Below are 18,993 nucleotides of genomic sequence, written 5' to 3'. Positions count from 1 at the left end.
GCCAGAAGTAGCTGGTCCATTAGGCTGCCCTGGGATGGCTGTTATGAATAAAAGCCCGTGACAAAAGGCAGCTCCTGGGTTCTGCTAAGCAAACGAGCTGATGTGTGGGGTGAGGGGCCTGGGCCTAGTCAGCTGGGAGGTGCCTTCACAGCATGGGACTAGGAGCAGCACAGGGCACGGCGCTCAGACAGCACCCCAGGCCCTACCCCCGTCCCTCAGCAGTGCTGGGTGGGCTGGGAGAAGTGTGACACAGCGTGTGCACGCGCAGTAACTCATGGGCCCATTGCACTGAAGATTCCCTGCATGTTGGGCTGCCCCTGGTGTGGGCTGGCGCCTCAGCACTCACAGCCAGTCTTTGGGGTGGGAGTAAAGGTCAGCCAGCCCCTGTGCGTGCTGGCAGGGCTGTAGCTTCGCATTTCACCCACAGGACAGCAGAGAGCTGCTCTCTGCCACGTCCCAGGAAGTGCTGCGCTGTGTTTGCCGTGGATGCATTGCAGAAGCTGGCGCTGTCAGCCAGCTGTCCAGAGCAGGCGGAGCCGCTGGGTTTCAGTTAGTTTGGTTTAATGTGTCTTTGTACAGGTTATAAAACACAATCTGGTACAAAAAAAGCTTCCACTGTACAGTACAAAGCGTACAGCAGGGCTAAGGCCACCCAAGGCAGGACAGACACAGCCAGGGCATCAGCAAGCGAGCACACGGCCCACAGGCTCAGGAGCAGGAAACCCCTCCACACACACACCCCCCGGCCCCCCAAGCTGCTTGCAGCAGTGGCTGGACTTTCAGGGGCCAGCCTGCTCCCATACGGCAGGTCCCACCAGAGCCACAGCGTTGTCTGGGCCCTCAGCTCACCTGCCCCACTGCTGAGTTGAGGGGAGGTTAGGTCTCAGCAGCTCTCGGCCTCAGGGCTCATAAGGCCTGGGCCATACAGTGGGTCTCTACAGGCACAGCGTTACATCACACACGAACAGGTGCTTGAGCAGCACGTCATGTAGAGTGAAATAAACCTTTGGGCTCCTCGCCTGTAGGGCTCCCCCCAGCTACTGACCAACGGCCTCAAAGGCCTGGCCGCAGGGCTGGTCAAGCCAGGCTCCTCCAGCTTCCTGTTCCCTTCGCAAAATGGTCACATGCTGTGGTCACCACCGGCCAGGCTTTCCCCAGAGCAGACACTAGACTGGCGAGCAAGCCAGGAGGCGGCCCTGGGGAACCACTCTGCCACCCCTCCCAGTGCTGGTACTGAGGACAGACATGCTGCCTGACCCCCTGCACGCAGCTCCGGGGCCTGGGAAGGTGCCTTCTCCCATTCCCAGGGAAACCAGCTCAGGTGCTGGAGGCACCTGGCTACATGCCCAAGGTAGGTTTGTGCTGACCAGAGGTGGTGACTGTCCCTGCTGTGGGGAGGAGACCCCCTCCAGCTTACGCCGTAGGCTCATATAGTCAATGACGTGATCAGGCCAGAGTTGGGCTCCCAGAACCCTGGGTCCCCTGGCTCTTTCGGCCGGGAGACTGCCCCAACAGCAGTGATGGAAAAGCCCTGCTTGGTCCCATGGGACGTGCTGGCTGCTGGGCCTGCAGCCATGCTTGCAGTGACATCTCCCTGGAGAGGGCTTCACATCCGGTATCTGGACAGAGGGGCCCTGCCCATGGCTGGCCCCCAAGAAGGGGGCAATGGTGCAGCCACCCTCCTCCAGAGACCAATAAAGCCAACCACTTACTTGGGGGGGGGGGGCAAGGGGGGTGTCCAAGAGCTCAAGGAAGCTGCCCCAGTTCCCAGCCTCTGCATACATGTCCTGGCCCAATGCACGCTCCTTTATTGTGCCAGCAGCCAGAGTTCAGCTGCCCCCTGGCTCTGCTCTGGGCTGTCCTGGAGTCAGGGTCCTGGTGCCCCAGAGCAGCAGGGAGCTGCCAGCATTTGCTGCAGTTGGGACAGCCCTGGCCACGGGCTGCAGGTTGCCCCCTGGCTCACCCACCGTAATAAATAAATATATACAGCGTAACAATAAATAGGGCAGGTGATGTGGGCATACAGGGCTCTCCGGGGCAGAGCCCAGCACGCCCTTCTTGTTCCGAGGCAGAGAGACAGAGCCCAGTGCTAATAAAGGGGGTGGCGAGGGGTCAGCTTCTGCTTTCACCTGCTGCTCATCTCCCCCCTCCCCTCCCCAAGCAGCCGCCAGCGCTGGTTAATGGCGCCTGCTTGAGCTACACCAGCCAGTGAATTAACATCCCCCCTCAGCCCTGCACGCTGCCACAGCCCAAGCCAGGGGAGCAGGGGATCCCCCGGGGCCAGGGAGCCCGACCACAGCTGGATGCTCTGGCCCCAGCCCCCCTCCCTGGGCAGGGCCCGCACCTGTAGGCAGCGCTGGGGAAGCACAGGGGTGGTGGGCATTGAATGCCAGCCAGGACACAACGGGGGGTGAGGCCCCATCCCTTCTAGGGTCTAAGCTGCCCTTATTCCCTGCAGGAAAGGCCCACTGGCCCTGGGCAGGATTTCATTTGAGCCAGGGCCCGCCTCAGGGGGAGACACTGTAATGTACATGGCCCCTGCCCTGTGGGGCCCAGGCCTGGCACCCGTGTCTGTACAGCATCTCGCACCCCTAGCAATGCCGGCATGGGCTCCCTCTCCCTGCACTGAAGGGCCCCATGGCTACCCTGGGCAGTGCCCCCCGAAGCACTGGGCCACATTCTCCAGGCGTTCCAGTCTCCAGGAGGCAGGGCAGGGTTTGCCTGCTTCACAGCTGCAGAAACATCCCAGGGAGAGCTCCAGGCCCATGCTGGAGGCAGCAGCCAAGCCTGGTGTTGGACACAGCAGGGCCAGGCTCCCCATCCTGCAAACAGACCACTAGGCCTCGCCCTGCCCTGCCCTGCCCTGCCCTGCACCACCTGCAGCCTCCTCCCCAACTCTAGCGGGCGTTCCCCCATGTATCGTCAGTGCCCCATGGGCACTGGGCCCCCATGCTCCCCAACCCCACAGCATGGCACCGACCAGGCTCGGTTAAGCCCCATCCCACTGACTGCTCCTCGATTTTCTGGCCACCTGCTGTGCAGCCCAGCCAGGGATGTGCCGGGCCGCTGGCACTCAGCGCCGAGCAGCGGACACACGTTCCCGGACTGCAGATCCATGAGCTGGGTCCCGTCCCCACTGAGCTCAGCCGCAGCCCCAAAGGAGGAACTGACCTGCGGAGAAAGAGCGGGGTGGGGGTGTCTGGGAGGGGGGCACAGGCAGAGCAGGGCTCAGCCCCACCCAGGCAGCTGCAGGGGCAGCACCTGGGATCCAAGGAGCTGGGGAGGGGGAGGAAGGGAAGGAGAAGCAGGGGCTCTCCTGGGAACCCCCCTGGAGCTCCTGCCCTGTCCTCCTACCCCAGGCGCTGTCCAATCAGAACTCAGATATGGTAACCCGCAGGGCCCAGCTCCGCCCCCTCAGTCCAGTTTCTCCAGCACCGAGGGCACGTAGACCAGGCTGAGCTCGCTGCCGAAGTTGCAGACGATGGCAGCGTTCTCCAGCACCAGGATCTGCCGGGCCGGCTGTGACTCGTTGCTCTTCCCCAAGTAGACCGTTTGCAGCAGGTCGCCGTAGCCGATGTCCCAGAAGGAGACGCAGCCCTGGCCTCCCGTCACCAGCAGGTTATCAGAGATCACCCCCAGGCTGGCCCCGCACCCCAGGTCCTGCGCCAGGAACAGAGGGGAGAGCGTCAGAGACAGCGCCAGCCAGTCAGGCACCCCGCGGCCCTGCAGTATGGCCCCCCCCACAGGCAGGGAAAGGTGCTGGACTCAGCCCTGGGGCCATGGCTACAGGACAGGCCCAGCCATCCCCATCAGTGCATCCCCCTGTGCCAGCGTGGCCACCCCCAGGGCTGAGTGTCCACGTGCCCATGGCCTCTTGGCTGCCACTGCCGGACACACAGCAGAGACCACAGGGCAGTGGGGGAGCTGAGAGAGCCTGGCCTGAGACCCGGGCTCAGCTTTCTGCTCTGCCGGCCTCCCTATGGGACCTCAAGCAAGTCCCTTGGTCCAGCTCCACGAGGTTGATTCCAGTCTGTTCATCCTAGTCTGCTCTCAGCTCCCCTCTGCCCGATGGGGGGGAACTGCCCTGCCCTGCCCCCTGGGGGGTGGGGGCTCCGACATTACAGTAACAGGGGCCTAGAGGAGGAGTGCCGCCAGCTTTTTGGCCGCCCTAGGCGTCAGAAGGTCCCGCCCCAAAAATGCCGCTGATGACCGGGGTGACCAAAGATCCCACCGCCGCAGTCGCTGCCTCCGAAACGTTAGTGCCCTAGGCAACCACCTAGGTGGCCTAATGGGTTGTGCTGGCCCTGGCCCAGAGAGGTGTGTGGGATCAGGGCTCCCAAACCTTTCCATGCCGGGCTCACCCCTGGTAGGGCAGCCCTGGGGCAGTGACACCAACTCAGATTGTTCTTGCGGGGAGAGATTTTTCAGCTCTGCTTCCCTCCTGTCCACATCTGGCCCTGCTTCCCATCCTCCCCAACCTCCATCCGGCCCTGCTCCACCCCCATCCCTGCTCCCCACCCTGTCCACATCCAGCCCTGCCCCCCAATCCCATATCTGGCCCTGCTTCCCCCCCGTCCCACATCCAGCCCTGCTCCACCCCCATCCCTGCTCCCTGCCCTGTCCACATCCAGCCCTGCCCCAGCCCCATTCCTGCTCCTTGCCCTGTCCACACCTGGCCCTGCCCCCCCATCTGGCCCTGCTTCCCATCCCCCCAGCCCACATCCAGCCCTGCCCCACCCCACCCCAAACCCGCTCCCCACCCTGTCCACATCCAGCACTGCTTCTCCCCCCCACTACTCCCATCCCACATCCATCCCTGCTCCACCCCCATCCCTGCTTCCTGCCCTGTCCACATCCAGCCCTGCCCTCCCCCATCTCACATCTGGCCCTGCTTCCCACCACCCTCATCCCACGTCCGGCCCTGTCCCACACCCATCCCTGCTCCCTGCCCTGTCCACATCCAGCCCTGCGCCCCCATCCCACATCCGACCCTGCTCCCCTCCTCCCCTCCCCCTCCCTTCCCCCCATCCCACATCCGACCCTGCTCCCCTCCTCCCCCTCCCTTCCCTGCCCCCCCCATCCCACATCCAGCCCTGCTCCCCTCCACCTCCCTGCCCTGCTCCCCTCCTCCCCCTCCCTTCCCTGCTCCCCCATCCCCCATCCCATATCCCCCTGCATTTCTGCTGCCCACCCAGTCCCACCTCTGGCCCTGCTCCCCCACCCCGGAGGTGTCCCTGAGAGGAGTTGCTGTGGCAGCCCAGAGCTCACAGATGCTCTGACAGTGGACCAAACTCCCTGTCCCTGCGCCGCAGCTCCCTGCCAGGCTGGGGGTGGGGAATGACTCATTTCAGCACCACGAGCCCTGGGAGGGTCCATGCAGCTCCACCCCCTGCCTCCGGACAGGCCCGGCTCACATGGCTCCCCGCCTCCCGCACCCCACTGGCTGGCAAACACTGGATGAGCCGGGGCAGTGAGGGTCTGAGCCGGGCTAGGCGGGCGCAGCTGGCCTGGACACCCCCAGGTCCTGTCAGAGCTTGCACAGCCTCTGCCCTTGGAACAAGGAAGCCCCCCCAAGCGATCTGACCATGAAACTAACCCCCCTCAGCAGACACGCCCCACAACGCTCCCCACAGATCAGGGGTGTCGGCACCTCCCGGCCCTCCGCCTGGGCCCTGCACCTGCCTGCTGGATGGAATAGAGTTTGATCCCGGAGCTTCGGTCCCAGATGCTGATCACATCATCCAAGCCACTGCTGATCACGCAGGAGGTAGTGCAGGTCAGCGAGGTGACGTCCCCGCGGTGGGCGTACATGTGACTGACCCTGCTTCCTGTCAGCACGTCCCAAAGGCAGATGGCACCATCCTGGCCCCCGCTCGCTAGCCCCATCGCCTGCAAGGACACGGGCCAGGAGTCTGAGCAGTGACCCCTGGGGCGGCCTCCCCAGCGTCCATCCCCTGGCACTGCAGGGGGCACTGCAGCATGGCTCACTCAGTCTTACCCAGGACAATGGGGTTCCCATCCAGGCGCCTCCCAGTGCTCAGAGCAACACCCTCCCCTAAGTTTTAAAGAGCCATGGTCTCTGTGGCTAGGCCTGTAAGTGGCAAGGCTGGCATCTGGCACGTTCCCCTTACTGCCTACGGGTCAGAGAGGAGGACCAGGCAGCAGAGGGAGGCAGAGGGGCCCAGTTTGTTACTGTGGGGTTGCAAAGCCAGGTTTGCAGCAAGTCACTGTGCCAGGCCTCCACCACACAGCTCCTGCCCAGATGGGCTGCAGAGGGCCAGGCGCGGTGCCCAGCCTGTGCCCATCCCCACACAAGGCAGCCCAGGGGGTGCTCCCAGGGAGATGAGCCCAGCTACAGGCCAGCTCCCGTAGGGGCAGTACTTCTCACAGCAGGGTACAAAAGGCAGCACTAGGCCAAGCTCCTCCTTGATGTGACTCTGCCGATGTCAGTGCCACTGCTTTCGTTAGCATCACACCAGGGATTCGGTCCCTCGTCTAGGACCCTCTCAGAGCTGTGCCCCCATCACACCTGCCAGTCTGGGCACTCGGGGCCACACCAGCTCCCAACAGGTAGAGGAAACAACCCAGAAAGTGCCACCTGTAGGAACAGGGATCCCTGGCCTGAAGCAAGCAGTGCTCTGGATGGAAGGGAGAGCACGACCCTCCTCATCTCCTAGCGCATCGGCTGGGTGCCTGCCATAATGCAGCACTGAGGGGAGGCCCCGAACCCCGCCCATGCCCTGAGCTCTCCGACTCGGCAGACAGCACTGGTCTCCCTGTTCAGAGCCGTACCTGGTCTATGTACACAGCTGTAATTGCTCCTGAGTGACCCTGCAGTGTAAACAAGCAGCAGGAATCTTCCAGCCGATACACCTGCAAGGGAGTGAGAGCACAGCCTGAGGCAGCGAGCTCTGAACCGCCCACCCCGCTAGAGCAGCAGGGCTCTCGTCTTTAACCCCCTTGGGTTTGACTTACTCCCTTAGGGATAGAGAATAAGACGGAGAATATCTTATTGCCCTTATATAAATCAATGGCACGCTCACATCTCGAATACTGCGTACCGATGTGGTCTCCTCACCTCAAAAAAGATATACTGGCACTAGAAAAGGTTCAGAGAAGGGCAACTAAAATGATTAGGGGTTTGGAGAGGGTCCCATATGAGGAAAGATTAAAGAGGCTAGGCCTCTTCAGCTTGGAAAAGAGGAGACTAAGGGGGGATATGATAGAGGTATATAAAATCATGAGTGATGTGGAGAAAGTGGATAAGGAAAAGTTATTTACTTGTTCCCATAATACAAGGACTAGGGGTCACCGAAAGAAATTAATGGGCAGCAGGTTTTAAACAAATAAAAGGAAGTTCTTCTTTACGCAGCACACAGTCAACCTGTGGAACTCCTTGCCTGAGGAGGTTGTGAAGGCTGGGACTATAACAGTGTTTAAAAGAGAACTGGATAAATTCATGGAGGTTAAGGTCATTAATGGCTATTAGCCAGGCTGGGTAAGGAATGGTGTCCCCAGCCTCTGTTTGTCAGAGGGTGGAGATGGATGACAGGAGAGAGATCACTTGATCATTGCCTGTTAGGTTCACTCCCTCTGGGGCATCTGGCATTGGCCACTGTCAGTAGACAGGATACTGGGCTAGATGGACCTTTGGTCTGACCCAGTACACTGTTCTTATGTTCTTAGTGCACTAGGGTCTAGCAGAGGGCCCTCCAGAGCCCAGGGCCCGGCAGTAATGTCATCCTCCTGTCCCCCCCTCGCCCTCAGTGACCCCCAAGGGCAGAGTGTATTCTGCTGGCCACAGGGGAGGCCAGAGGCAGTGCCGTGGCTGGCAGCTCTCATGGCCCAGGCCACATTTCTAGACAGATGCAGCAGGAGCCGTGACCCAGGGGGTCAGCAAGGGGCTCTGGCCTGCAAATCCCCCCGGACCAGGGCCACGTGCAGAGGGGCAACACCAGCATCTGCCCACAGAATCTGGAGGGCAGTGGATTGACCTCATTCTACCAAGCCAACCTCATCTGTGCCCTGCCCGCACATGGACACACCCTGTACACGAATACTCCGCTCCACACACAGACATGCCCCGTACACGTGTACTCTGCTCCGCACACAGACACACACCATACACTTGCACTCCATGTGTGGAGCGGACATACCCCATACACCTGTACTCCGCTCTGCACATGGACACACCCCGTACACCTGTACTCTGCTCCGCACACAGACATGCCCTGTACACCTGTACTCCGCCCCGCACACAGACACACCCTGTACACGTGTACTCCACTCTGCACACGGACACGCCCCATACACATGTACTCTGCTCTGCATGCAGACATGCCTCATATACGTGTACTCTGCTCCACATACAGACATGCCCTGTACACCTTTACTCCGCTCTGCATACATATATGCCCCATACACCTGTACTCCGCTCTGCACACGGACACGCCCCGTACACGAGTACTCTGCTCCACATACAGACACGCCCCGTACACCTTTACTCCTCTCCACACACACATGCCTACCAACCCCTCAGCCCCATGACAGATGCTCATGTGCTAGCAGCACTGCCCTGTAGTAGCAGCCTGCTCATACCCTCCCCGACGGCCCATGGCCCTACTGAGAAGACTCGTGGCGGGGGAGCACTTACTTTCAGAGTGTGGTCCTGGCTGCCTGTCACCAGCCGCCCAGCCGCAGCTTTCAGTGCCGTGATTGGCTTCTGATGGGCACAGGGCACCGTGTGGGTCAGCTGGCACACGATGAGGTCATTGCTGCTGCACACAGGGGAGGATGGGATGCTGCTCCTGCTAGGGGTTCCTGGGGAGCGCACACAAGCGGGGGCAGTGGGCACTGCAGCCTTCCACACACGGGCCAGCATGCCCAAGAGTGGCCGCGGAGGGTGGGTGCCCCTGTTTTGGAGGCCCAACCTGAGATGCCTGGGGTCTGATTTTCAGCACAGCTGGGCACCCATTGGTCCAGTTGAGGCCATGGGAAGCTGCAGTGCTCAGCACCTCGGAAAGGTAGGCCTGGATATCTCCAGATGGGCCCCCAAATCGGTGGCCACTTCTCAGTAAATCTGCTGCTGGAGACCAGTGCCCTGGGATTACCCAGCAGGCAGGTCCAGCGCAGGCAGCACCACCAGCTTCTCTGCCCCTGTCCCTGCCTCTGTGGGAAGGAAAGGCTGTGCCCACGGCCTGTTCAGATCTTCACCTCTCTGCATGGACAGTGCTACAGTTCAGAGTCCATCCACCTCCCCACAGCTCCCCTCCCCACCAGCCCACTCCCAAGTGGAGGAACCATCGCGCACTGGAAGGGGCTGGGCTGGCTCATCATCCCAGAGCAGTGGCACCTCTAGGCTCCAGCTGAGATCAGGGCCCTTGAACAAACTCCCAGGGTCGGTCAGACCCTGGCTTAGGGTGACCACACATCCCGATAAAATCGGGACTGTCCTGATATTGAGCCGTTTGTCCCGCGTCCTGACCGAAGCACGGTTGGGACACCATTTGTCCTGATCTTTTGTTTCAGGCGTGGCAGCTTGTTTTTATTTATTTGTTTAGGGATTTTTCCCTGGTTAGGCGGCGATGAGAGGCAGGCGGAGCGCCTTTTCAAACATTACACTCACCCAGCACGTCCGTGTCTTCGGCGGGCGGGTCCTTCAGTCGCTGACGGTCTTCGGGGGCATTTCGGCGGTGGGTACGTCTGTCTTTGGCAGCAAGATTTATTACCCGCCGCCGAAATGCCGCTGAAGACCCGGACGCGGTGAGTATAACAATGGAAAAGGCGCTTCTCCTGCGGCAGTCCCAATATTTTGAAGTTATCATCTGGTCACCCGACCCTGGCCCCAAAAGCTCACAGTCTAACTGCACAGGACAGACAAAGGGTTGGAAGGGAAACAGGCACACGGTAGAGCTGGGAACAGAACTCAGGTCTCCCGAGTCCCACTCCAGTGCTCTGTCTGTTGGATCAGTGCCACAGACCCAGATCCTCAAAGATACTGAGGTATCTCAGTGCCATTGAAATCAATGGGAGTTTGGCACCTGAACTGTTTTACAGATCTGGGCCATTTTCCCTCTCCGACGCCAACTTACCTCGGAACTGCAGGTGGTTGTAGGATGAGTGGGTTTCTAAAGAGAAGAAATCCAAGGAGCCGTTCAGCCTGGCAGCCACAATCCTGGGAGACAGAAAGAGACAAAGGTGAGGAGAGGCCTCTTCTCCGTCCTCACAGGAGCTGGGTTAGCAGCCCTGGATGCTGGACAACTCCAGCTGCAGAATAAGGACAATACCCAGATTTCCCTGGCTCCTGGTGCCCATGTGACCCGGCCACCACCTGGAGAGGGGCAGTGGGAGGGGTCAGTCTCCATGCCCCAGTCTGCCAGCAAGGAGACAGCTCTGTCCACCACAACTGGAGCTGCCTGCATCACCTCCCCTGGACCCAGACAGCTGGACTCCTGCCTTAACGGCCTCCTCCCTGGCGAGACCCCTGGGGAATGGCACGTCAGAGGCTCTCCGTTACCTGTTGTTCAGGAAGACGAGTGCTGTGATTCCGGACTGACTCTCCTCGTTACTGCACCATAAGGTCCCCTCGATGGCATCCCACACCTGGAAGAGAGGTGGAGTTACAGGGAGCCGGGGGAGGAGTCCCTGCCTCGCAGAGCGGATGGCTGGGGGAATTCAAGTGGTTTGGAATTTAAAATGATTGTAACAATAATGCTGGCTGTGGTCAGGCCCCCTGAGAGTTGGGCCCTTGAAATAACTATATATGAATCCCTCAACCTACCTCAGTCCTGCCCTGCAGCACCCCCCACCCCACTGCTGTTCCTGTTCGCAGTTGAGATGGATTTGCACCAGATTTTGAAGCAGTCTTGTGATGCGGCCTGGAGATGAGGTTTAGAAGCAAGTTCAGGGCATAGCTATGCTACGCAGACTACACCAGCACAACTACGGAGCCGCAGCCATGCCGCCATCACCCTGTAGCATAGTCGCAGCCACGCCAATGAAGGGATTCTTCTGTCGCTGCGGGAACGCCACCTCCTGGAGCACCGGCAGCTGCATGGATGGATGCGTTCTGGCGACAGAGCCGCAGCTCCATGGAGGCCAGGGAAGCACAGCTCTGTCAGTCCACAGTGGGGATTTTTCATACCCTGAGCGATGTAGCTTTTCAACCTAACTTTTAAGGGGAGCCCCGGCCGCAGTCAATCCTTCCCGGCTCCAGTGTGGCAGAGCAGGACGGGAAATGGAAACTCATGTAATGAGCTGTCTAGTGTGTCTGTCACCAGCCCTGCCCTGCTGCCCTCGGCTGCCAGGGTGTCCCCTAGGCCCTAGGCAGGTGACAGCAGTCCCTCCAGGAGCTCCGTAGCTCGGGCCCCGGCACTGGGGGCAGGAGGAGTGTGCAGGTGGCGTACCTGGCTGCAGATCTGTTACCACCTGGCTCTGCAGGAGTTCTAGAAACACCCTAGGACAGCTGCCTTGAGCCCTCACTCACAGGGGCGCCACAGAGGGACCAGTGCTCCGGGACCACGGATGGGTGAGTGCGGAGTACAGCCTGCTATGGCTTCCTCGGTGCCTATTCAGGGGCAGGGAGCCCTCTACTTACCTCCAGCTTCCCGTTGCTCCGGCCAGCCACAATGAGGTTGCCCCGCAGATCCAGGCTCCAGACAGAGCTTTCCAAATCACTGGCCCAGGCAGAGACAGGGGAGGACTTTTCAAAACCAGCCAAAGGCTCGTCCCCTAGGCTCTTCCTGCGGGCGCTGCACCCTCCTTCCCCAGTCCCGCAGTTCAGGGGCCTGGTGCTGCCCGTCCTAGTGCAGGAAACCACCTGCCCGTGTGTGGCTGGGAAGCCAGCGAAGTTCATGCAGTTCGAAACGCTCTGCTCCTCATAGACCTTCTCTACCAGTCTGCCGAAGTTGTAGCCAGTGTCCTTGTGCCGGCCGCAGACTGCGCGGTGCCTGGGCTCTGGATCCACCACCTTGGCCTGCTCCAAGAAGTTGGTGTCGATGAGAGAGGTGAGGTCTGGCTGGTTGCAGAACAGAGGGGGCTGCGGGGGGCTCAGCATCCTCTTGAGCAGGTGGCTGTTGTCGAAGGGATCTTCCAGCCCGTTCTTGGGGTCTGGGCTGTGATCCCAGCTCTCCTGGTAATCAAAGATGCCGCTGCTGTCTCTGCGCAACCTGAAATGCAGCAGCTGCAGGTTAGCGCTCCCTTCCATACAGTCTGGGAGAGGATGAGGGACTGGCTGGGAACAACAGGTGAACTGTGACTCTATGGAGGGGTGAAAATCACCCCTTTTCTAACAGCTGGGGCAGCAGGGTGTCCTAACAAAAACCATGAGTTAATTTCTTCCAGCATGCGTTTACGTGGGTTAGTGAGCAGCGATCGTGTAAGGACAGGGGAGTGTTTACATGAGTTAATGAGCACCAATGTGTAAATAAGGTGTGTATTTGCACAGGTCAGTGAACACTGATCTGTAAGTACAGGGGTATGTTTGCACGGGTTAGTGAGCAGTGACTAGGTAAGGACAGGAGTGTGCTTGCATGGGTTAGTGAGCAGTGATCATGTAAGAAGAGGGTTGTGTTTGCACAGGTTATTGAGCAGTGACTGTGTAAGGACAGGGTGTGCTTGCAGGGGTTAGCAAGCAGTGACTGTGTAAGGACATGGGTGTTTGCACAGGATAGTGAGCAGTGACTGTGTAATGTCAGGGATATGCTTCACAGGTTAGCAAGCAGTGATTGTATAAGGACAGGGGCGCGTTTGCATGGGTTAACGAGCAGCGATTGTATAAGAACAGGCGTGTTTGCACAGGCTAGCGAGCAGCGATTGTATAAGGACGGGCGTGTTTGCACGGGCTAGCGAGCAGCGATTGTATAAGGACAGGGGCGTGTTTGCACAGACTAGCGAGCAGCGATTATATAAGAACAGGGGCGTGCTTGCACAGGTTAGCGAGCAGCGATTGTATAAGGACAGGGGCGTGTTTGCACGGGTTAGCGAGCAGCAATTGTATAAGGACAGGGGCGTGTTTGCACAGGTTAGCGAGCAGCAATTGTATAAGGACAGGGGCGTGTTTGCACAGGCTAGCGAGCAGCGATTGTATAAGAACAGGGGCGTGCTTGCACAGGTTAGCGAGCAGCGATTGTATAAGGACGGGCGTGTTTGCACAGGTTAGCGAGCAGCAATTGTATAAGGACAGGGGCGTGTTTGCACAGGCTAGCGAGCAGCGATTGTATAAGGATGGGCGTGTTTGCACGGGTTAGTGAGCAGCGACTGTATAAGGACTGGGGCGCGTTTGCACGTGCTAGTGACCAGTGATTGTATAAGAACAGGGGCATGTTTGCACAGGTTAGCGAGCAGCGATTGTATAAGGACGGGGCGTGTTTGCACAGGTTAGCGAGCAGCGATTGTATAAGGACAGGGGCGTGTTTGCACGGGTTAGCGAGCAGCGATTGTATAAGGACAGGGGCGTGTTTGGATGGGTTAGCGAGCAACGATTGTATAAGGACGGGGCGTGTTTGCAAGGGTTAGCGAGCAGTGATTGTATAAGGACGGGGCGTGTTTGCACGGGTTAGCGAGTAGCGATTGTATAACGACAGGGGAGTGTTTGCATGGGTTAGCGAGCAGCGATTGTATAAGGACAGGGGCGTGTTTGCACGGGTTAGCGAGCAGCGATTGTATAAGGACAGGGGCGTGTTTGCGCGGGTTAGCAAGCAACGATTGTATAAGGACAGGGGCGTGTTTGGACGGGTTAGCGAGCAACGATTGTATAAGGACGGGGTGTGTTTGAACGGGTTAGCGAGCAACGATTGTATAAGGACGGGGCGTGTTTGCAAGGGTTAGCGAGCAGTGATTGTATAAGGACGGGGCGTGTTTGCACGGGTTAGCGAGTAGCGATTGTATAAGGACAGGGGCGTGTTTGCATGGGTTAGCGAGCAACGATTGTATAACGACATGACGTGTTTGCACGGGTTAGCGAGCAGCGATTGTATAAGGACAGGGGCGTGTTTGCACAGGTTAGCGAGCAGCGATTGTATAAGGACAGGCGTGTTTGCACGGGTTAGCGAGCAGTGATTGTATGAGGACAGGGGCATGTTTGCACGGGTTAGCGAGCAGTGATTGTATAAGGACAGGGGTGTGTTTGCACGGGTTAGCGAGCAGCAATTGTATAAGGACAGGGGCATGTTTGCACATGCTAGCGAGCAGCGATTGTATAAGGACAGGGGCGTGTTTGCACAGGTTAGCGATCAACAATAGTATAAGGACGGACGTGTTTGCACAGGTTAGCGAGCAGTGATTGTATAAGGACATGACATGTTTGCACGGGTTAGCGAGCAGTGATTGTATGAGGATGGGCGTGTTTGCATGGGTTAGCGAGCAACGATTGTATGAGGACGGGCGTGTTTGCACGGGTTAGCGAACAGCGATTGTATAAGGACAGGGGCGTGTTTGCACAGGTTAGCGAGCAGTGATTGTATGAGGACAGGGGCGTGTTTGCACGGGTTAGCGAGCAGCGATTGTATAAGGACAGGGGCGTGTTTGAACGGTTTAGCGAGCAGCGATTGTATAAGGACAGGGGCGTGTGTGCACAGGTTAGTGAGCAGCGATTGTATAAGGACAGGGGTGTGTTTGCATGGGTTAGTGAGCAACGATTGTATAAGGACATGACGTGTTTACACTTTTCACACAGTAGTGAACGTACCCTTGTTTGGGGATGACAGTAAGGCAGTCTCCGGTCTGAGCATCCCACACTCGGATCTGACCCACCAGGCAGCAGCTGACGAGCAGCATCCCGTCACTGGCCAGGCACTCGATATCCTGAGGGGGAAGAGCAGCCTAGGCTGAGTCCGTGGAACCAGCCAACCCCCACGTTCCTGGGAGTGCTCTGCACTCTCCCCTGGCCTGGCAGAAGCCCCCAGCCAGTGAAGCTCGGGATCACCAAAGCAATGGGCTCGGAGCCCAAGGACTGCACACACTGGCACCAGTGGGCAGACCAGACTCCAGCTGTCTTCACTTTCAATAGAGAAGTGTGGCCTGAGGAGAGGACAGGCCCCTCAGCATGCAATGCAGGCTGGCTGCTTGGCTCACGACATAGCACTGCCTCCTGGGACTTGTAGTCTCAGCTCCATACTCAGGATGAAGGCGGCTGCAGTGTAAAACTCTGGAGTCTGCGAGTACATGGGGTGCTGTAAGTCTCCATGGGCCCCATCTGGCACCCAGGCCACATGCCCACCTCCTTGTACTACTGAGAACAAACCAGGATGTGCTCTGCAAGCTACTGCCAGGGGAGAGGGGCTGAACAGCCCAGCTAGTGAAGGGCGCCAGCTGGGCTAGCAGCCGAGGGCCCACAGCACATCCCAGACTGTGAGGGCCAAAGACATGGGGGCACGTCCTGCTCCATCACCCTAGGGCTGCCTGCACAGTGCCCCTGGCCCCCGTTAGCCCCAGTGAGTCACATGGCTCTGTGCTACGTTACATGCCCACCAGTTCTATGTCTGCCACTTCACGATGGCAAAGGGGGTAAGAGGTGGGTTGTGTGGGCCCTAGGGTGACCAGACGTCCCGATAAAATCCTGATATTTAGGTGTTTGTCCCGCGTCCTGACCAATCTTTGGTCGAGATGCAATGTGTCCCGATACGTCATTCCGCTGGCAGCACTTTTTTTTTTTTTTTGCTCCGCCAGCGGACACTCCCCCTACGCCCCCCCATGTGTCCTGCTATTTTCTTCCTCTCCTCTGGTCACCCTAGCGGGGCCCCTGCAGTGAGGCAAACTGGACACTGCATATGCCCCAGGCCAACCTACCATGAGGTGACCCCTGAGGACCAGGGGGACGATCTCGGTCTCAGGTGGGGAATAGCCATAGTCGTCACAGGGCAGGTCCCCTCTCTTCCTCCGGCTGTGCGAGAGCCCGTTCTGCCCATAGTTTTTGGGGCAGAACACTCTGTACAGGCAGAAGAGCAGAAGAACCAGGAGGATGCCAGAGGCCAGGCCCAGAGCAGCTACCCTGATGGGAGAGAAGGATGTTAGCTGTGCCACACCACCACCTCTGGCACACAATGCTCCCAACACAGTGCTTCCGAGGAAGCAGCTACTCTGATCTGGACTGTTGCTTACACAGGTGGCTGGTTTAGGGCTCCCAATTTAGTTTCTTAATAAAGAGGAGAACTTCAGAGTCCAGCCGCCTGCAGGTACTCAGCTGAGGGCAAAAAGCGCCTGCAGGTTTTAGGAGCCGCTGCATATGCAGCCTGGGAGGCATTTTAAACACCTGTTTACAATGTTAAAAAGGCAGAGGGAATGAGGGGGCGGGGGAAGAAAAACCTTTCTCCATTGTTTTAAATCCAATCAAGTAACATCGCTGAGTCTGAAAGTGTCATGCAAATGGCTAGTATCAGTTTGTCGACTAGAATTTCCCCAAGACACAACACCAGGTTTGGCTGAAATTGACATTTTTCCTGGGGCAAAAGTCAGTGTTGGCAACATTTTCCAATGGGAAAATTCAGAGTGAAAAGTTTCAATCGAACACATTAAAAAACACGTCCTTTCAACATTGCTGAATGGAAATTTTTCAGAAACATTCCACAAAAATGTTTGCTCTTCTGACCTTTTCTCTCATTTTGGAATGAAAACAAATGTTGAAGTGTAAGAATTTCCTGCAGGATGGAAATTCTGATTTCCAAACAGACACATTCTGGCCCGGCCACCCCAAGAGGCTGCACCATATTGTACCTTGCTACTCCATCATTCTGACAGCCTTGTCATTACTAGTTACATTACGGGAGAGAACTAAGGACCCCAGGCCAAGATCAGGGCCCTGTCGATCAAGGCTCTGAACAGAAAAGCAACACAAAGCTTGCCCCTGCCCTAGAGATTTGATCCCTCAGGCAGACCTCTTTGCTTGCAGTAGGATTTGAACAGTGTGCTCAGGACCAGGTAGAGTTGATGCTAGTGGATGTGAACGCTAAACAGGATTGGATCCAGATTTTCAGTGGTGACTAGTGACTTTGGGTTCCTCCAGTTCGGAGTGCCCAGCCAGAGACGCCTTAAAGAGGCCTGATTTTCAGAAAGCAGGTGTTCAGCACTTTCTGGAAATGACACCCCTGTAGGGCATCTCACGTTGGACATTCAAAAATTGAGGTCCCCAAAACCACTAGTCAATTATAAAATCCAGACTTAGTTTTCTGCCAGTTTTTCACACAACGAGAGCTAAAATCATGCAGGAATGCAAGGTAGGGAATAAAAGGCAAGATGATGTGATTTCCAGGTATTTCACGCATGCCCTGCTGATTAAGAATGCTGACGCTAGTGGAAAGTGGGCTCTCCACCTTCTCAACGGTACAGTGGTTTCCTTCCTAGCCTTGAGAGTGTTGTCTGATAACTCATGAAGGGTCACCCACCCCAAAGATGCTTAACTCCTTTCCCTCCCATTGGCCTCACCTCCTGACACCTCTCTCTTTTTGTTGCTGCGCTGCACATCATGCCCGGCTGGATGCTGCGGTCTGGTAAAACAGCAGCAAGTTGCCCAGCTAGCCATAGCTCTGAGCAAGCAAAGCTGGCTCTTCAAAGGGCCTGGCTAACTGTGCATGATTATCCCATGCACATGCAATGAACACTTACGCACGCATGGAGTTTTACCATCAGCCCCTTCGTGTCCGGGACATTGTGACAAGCAGCCCCCCTTTTCCTGGGACTCAGCACACTAGCTAACAGCTTAGGCTGCTCACTGACTCGCCCGCTAGGAAGCTCTCAGCCTCTGAAGACCACAATAAGGGGAATGATTAATGTAACTCTGCCCTAGCAGAACAGAAGCACCCGGGACTCGACAGGGCTTCTTTCAGCTCTGACCATATTTTCTCCCCAAGGAGACTCTGAGCCGCCAGACAACCAAGCTGCCCATTCCGGGTGACGGAGGCAGGGCCAAAGGGGTGGATCATGGGGGACTGTCAGCTCTCTTACTTGTACAGCGTGACGTCCCGGTGTCCCTGCAGTTTGGGCAAGGCCTCACCAGGCCGATCCACCGCCTCCAATTTCCCGAGGCTCGAAGGGAAGAAAGAGTGGTAGCGATTAGCCTCCTGAGGGTGGCGCACTTCTAAGGCTTCTCGTGGATTCAGGTATAAGGTGACAGGGATGGCTGGGAGGATGCTGATGTACCTGGGGAGAGGAAGGAAAGATGAGGGACCAGCTTAGGAATGGCAGGATGCAGAGATGGCAAAATCCCATAAGATCATCTAGCTCATCCCTCCCATGGGGCCACGCCAGGGCAGGGCCACTCTGGGTATTCTCCAGGGCTTTGCCCAGGCCAGGTTTAGCTATCCCAACCCCCGGGGCTTCGCTATGTGCCTGGAAGAGCATCCGAAGTCTACTGGAGCTCAGCTTCCTCCCTGAGCTCCCTGAAGAGGGGGACAAACAGCCAGCACTGGAGCAGCTCACCGCTAGGCTGCCTGGATTTCAGGGATTTGAAGGCCAGAAGGGACCAATGTAATGATCTAGTAACTGTCTGTATAGCTCGGGTCAGTGAACCTCGCCCCAGGAGCCCTCCATTGAGCTGGCTGCACTGCAGCATGTCTGTTGCAGAGCAGCAACCGTGTTAGTCTGTATCCGCAAAAAGAACAGGAGTACTTGTGGCACCTTAGAGACTAACAAATAGGTTAACAGTGACAGATTTGAAGGTGGCAATTTTACAACAAAAAAATTTCAAAAACAGACTCCAAAGAGAGACTGCTGAACTCGAACTAATATGCAAATTAGATACAATTAACATAGGTTTAAACAGAGACTGGGAATGGTTGGGTCATTGCACTAATTTAATCTATTTCCCTATGTTAAGTTCTCCTCACACCTTCTATGGGTCATCTCAATTACCACTTCAAAGGTTTTTTTTCTCCTGCTGACGACAGCTCTTTTCAGTTGATTGGACTCTCCCAGTTGGTATGCTTACTTCCACCTTTTCATGTTCTCTGTATGTATAAATATCTCGTCTGTGTGTTCCATTCTGTGTATCCGAAGAAGTGA

General features: G+C 57.4%; 1 protein-coding gene across 5 annotated transcripts in view; it reads right to left on the bottom strand.

Annotated features, from left to right (window-relative positions):
- Positions 1-544: 544 nt before the first annotated feature.
- Positions 545-18,993, bottom strand: part of SCAP (SREBF chaperone) — a 118,041-nt gene continuing 99,592 nt past the window's right edge. For all 5 annotated transcript variants that reach the window (XM_050942435.1, XM_050942434.1, XM_050942437.1 and 2 more), the window contains 10 exons: positions 17,938-18,132; positions 15,787-15,988; positions 14,687-14,802; positions 11,597-12,167; positions 10,517-10,602; positions 10,092-10,174; positions 8,654-8,820; positions 6,793-6,873; positions 5,683-5,889; positions 545-3,660 (listed from right to left, as the gene is read on the bottom strand). In XM_050942435.1, coding sequence (XP_050798392.1) covers positions 3,415-3,660; positions 5,683-5,889; positions 6,793-6,873; positions 8,654-8,820; positions 10,092-10,174; positions 10,517-10,602; positions 11,597-12,167; positions 14,687-14,802; positions 15,787-15,988; positions 17,938-18,132 — 1,954 coding nt within the window. In that variant the 3' untranslated portion in view covers positions 545-3,414. The remainder of the gene's footprint in view (positions 3,661-5,682; positions 5,890-6,792; positions 6,874-8,653; positions 8,821-10,091; positions 10,175-10,516; positions 10,603-11,596; positions 12,168-14,686; positions 14,803-15,786; positions 15,989-17,937; positions 18,133-18,993) is intronic.

This window comes from Gopherus flavomarginatus, chromosome 2 (assembly GCF_025201925.1).
Source record: "Gopherus flavomarginatus isolate rGopFla2 chromosome 2, rGopFla2.mat.asm, whole genome shotgun sequence".
Taxonomy (NCBI): Eukaryota; Metazoa; Chordata; order Testudines; family Testudinidae; genus Gopherus; species Gopherus flavomarginatus.
Note: the sequence above shows the minus strand (reverse complement) of the source record. Positions and strands in the feature narration are given on the sequence as shown.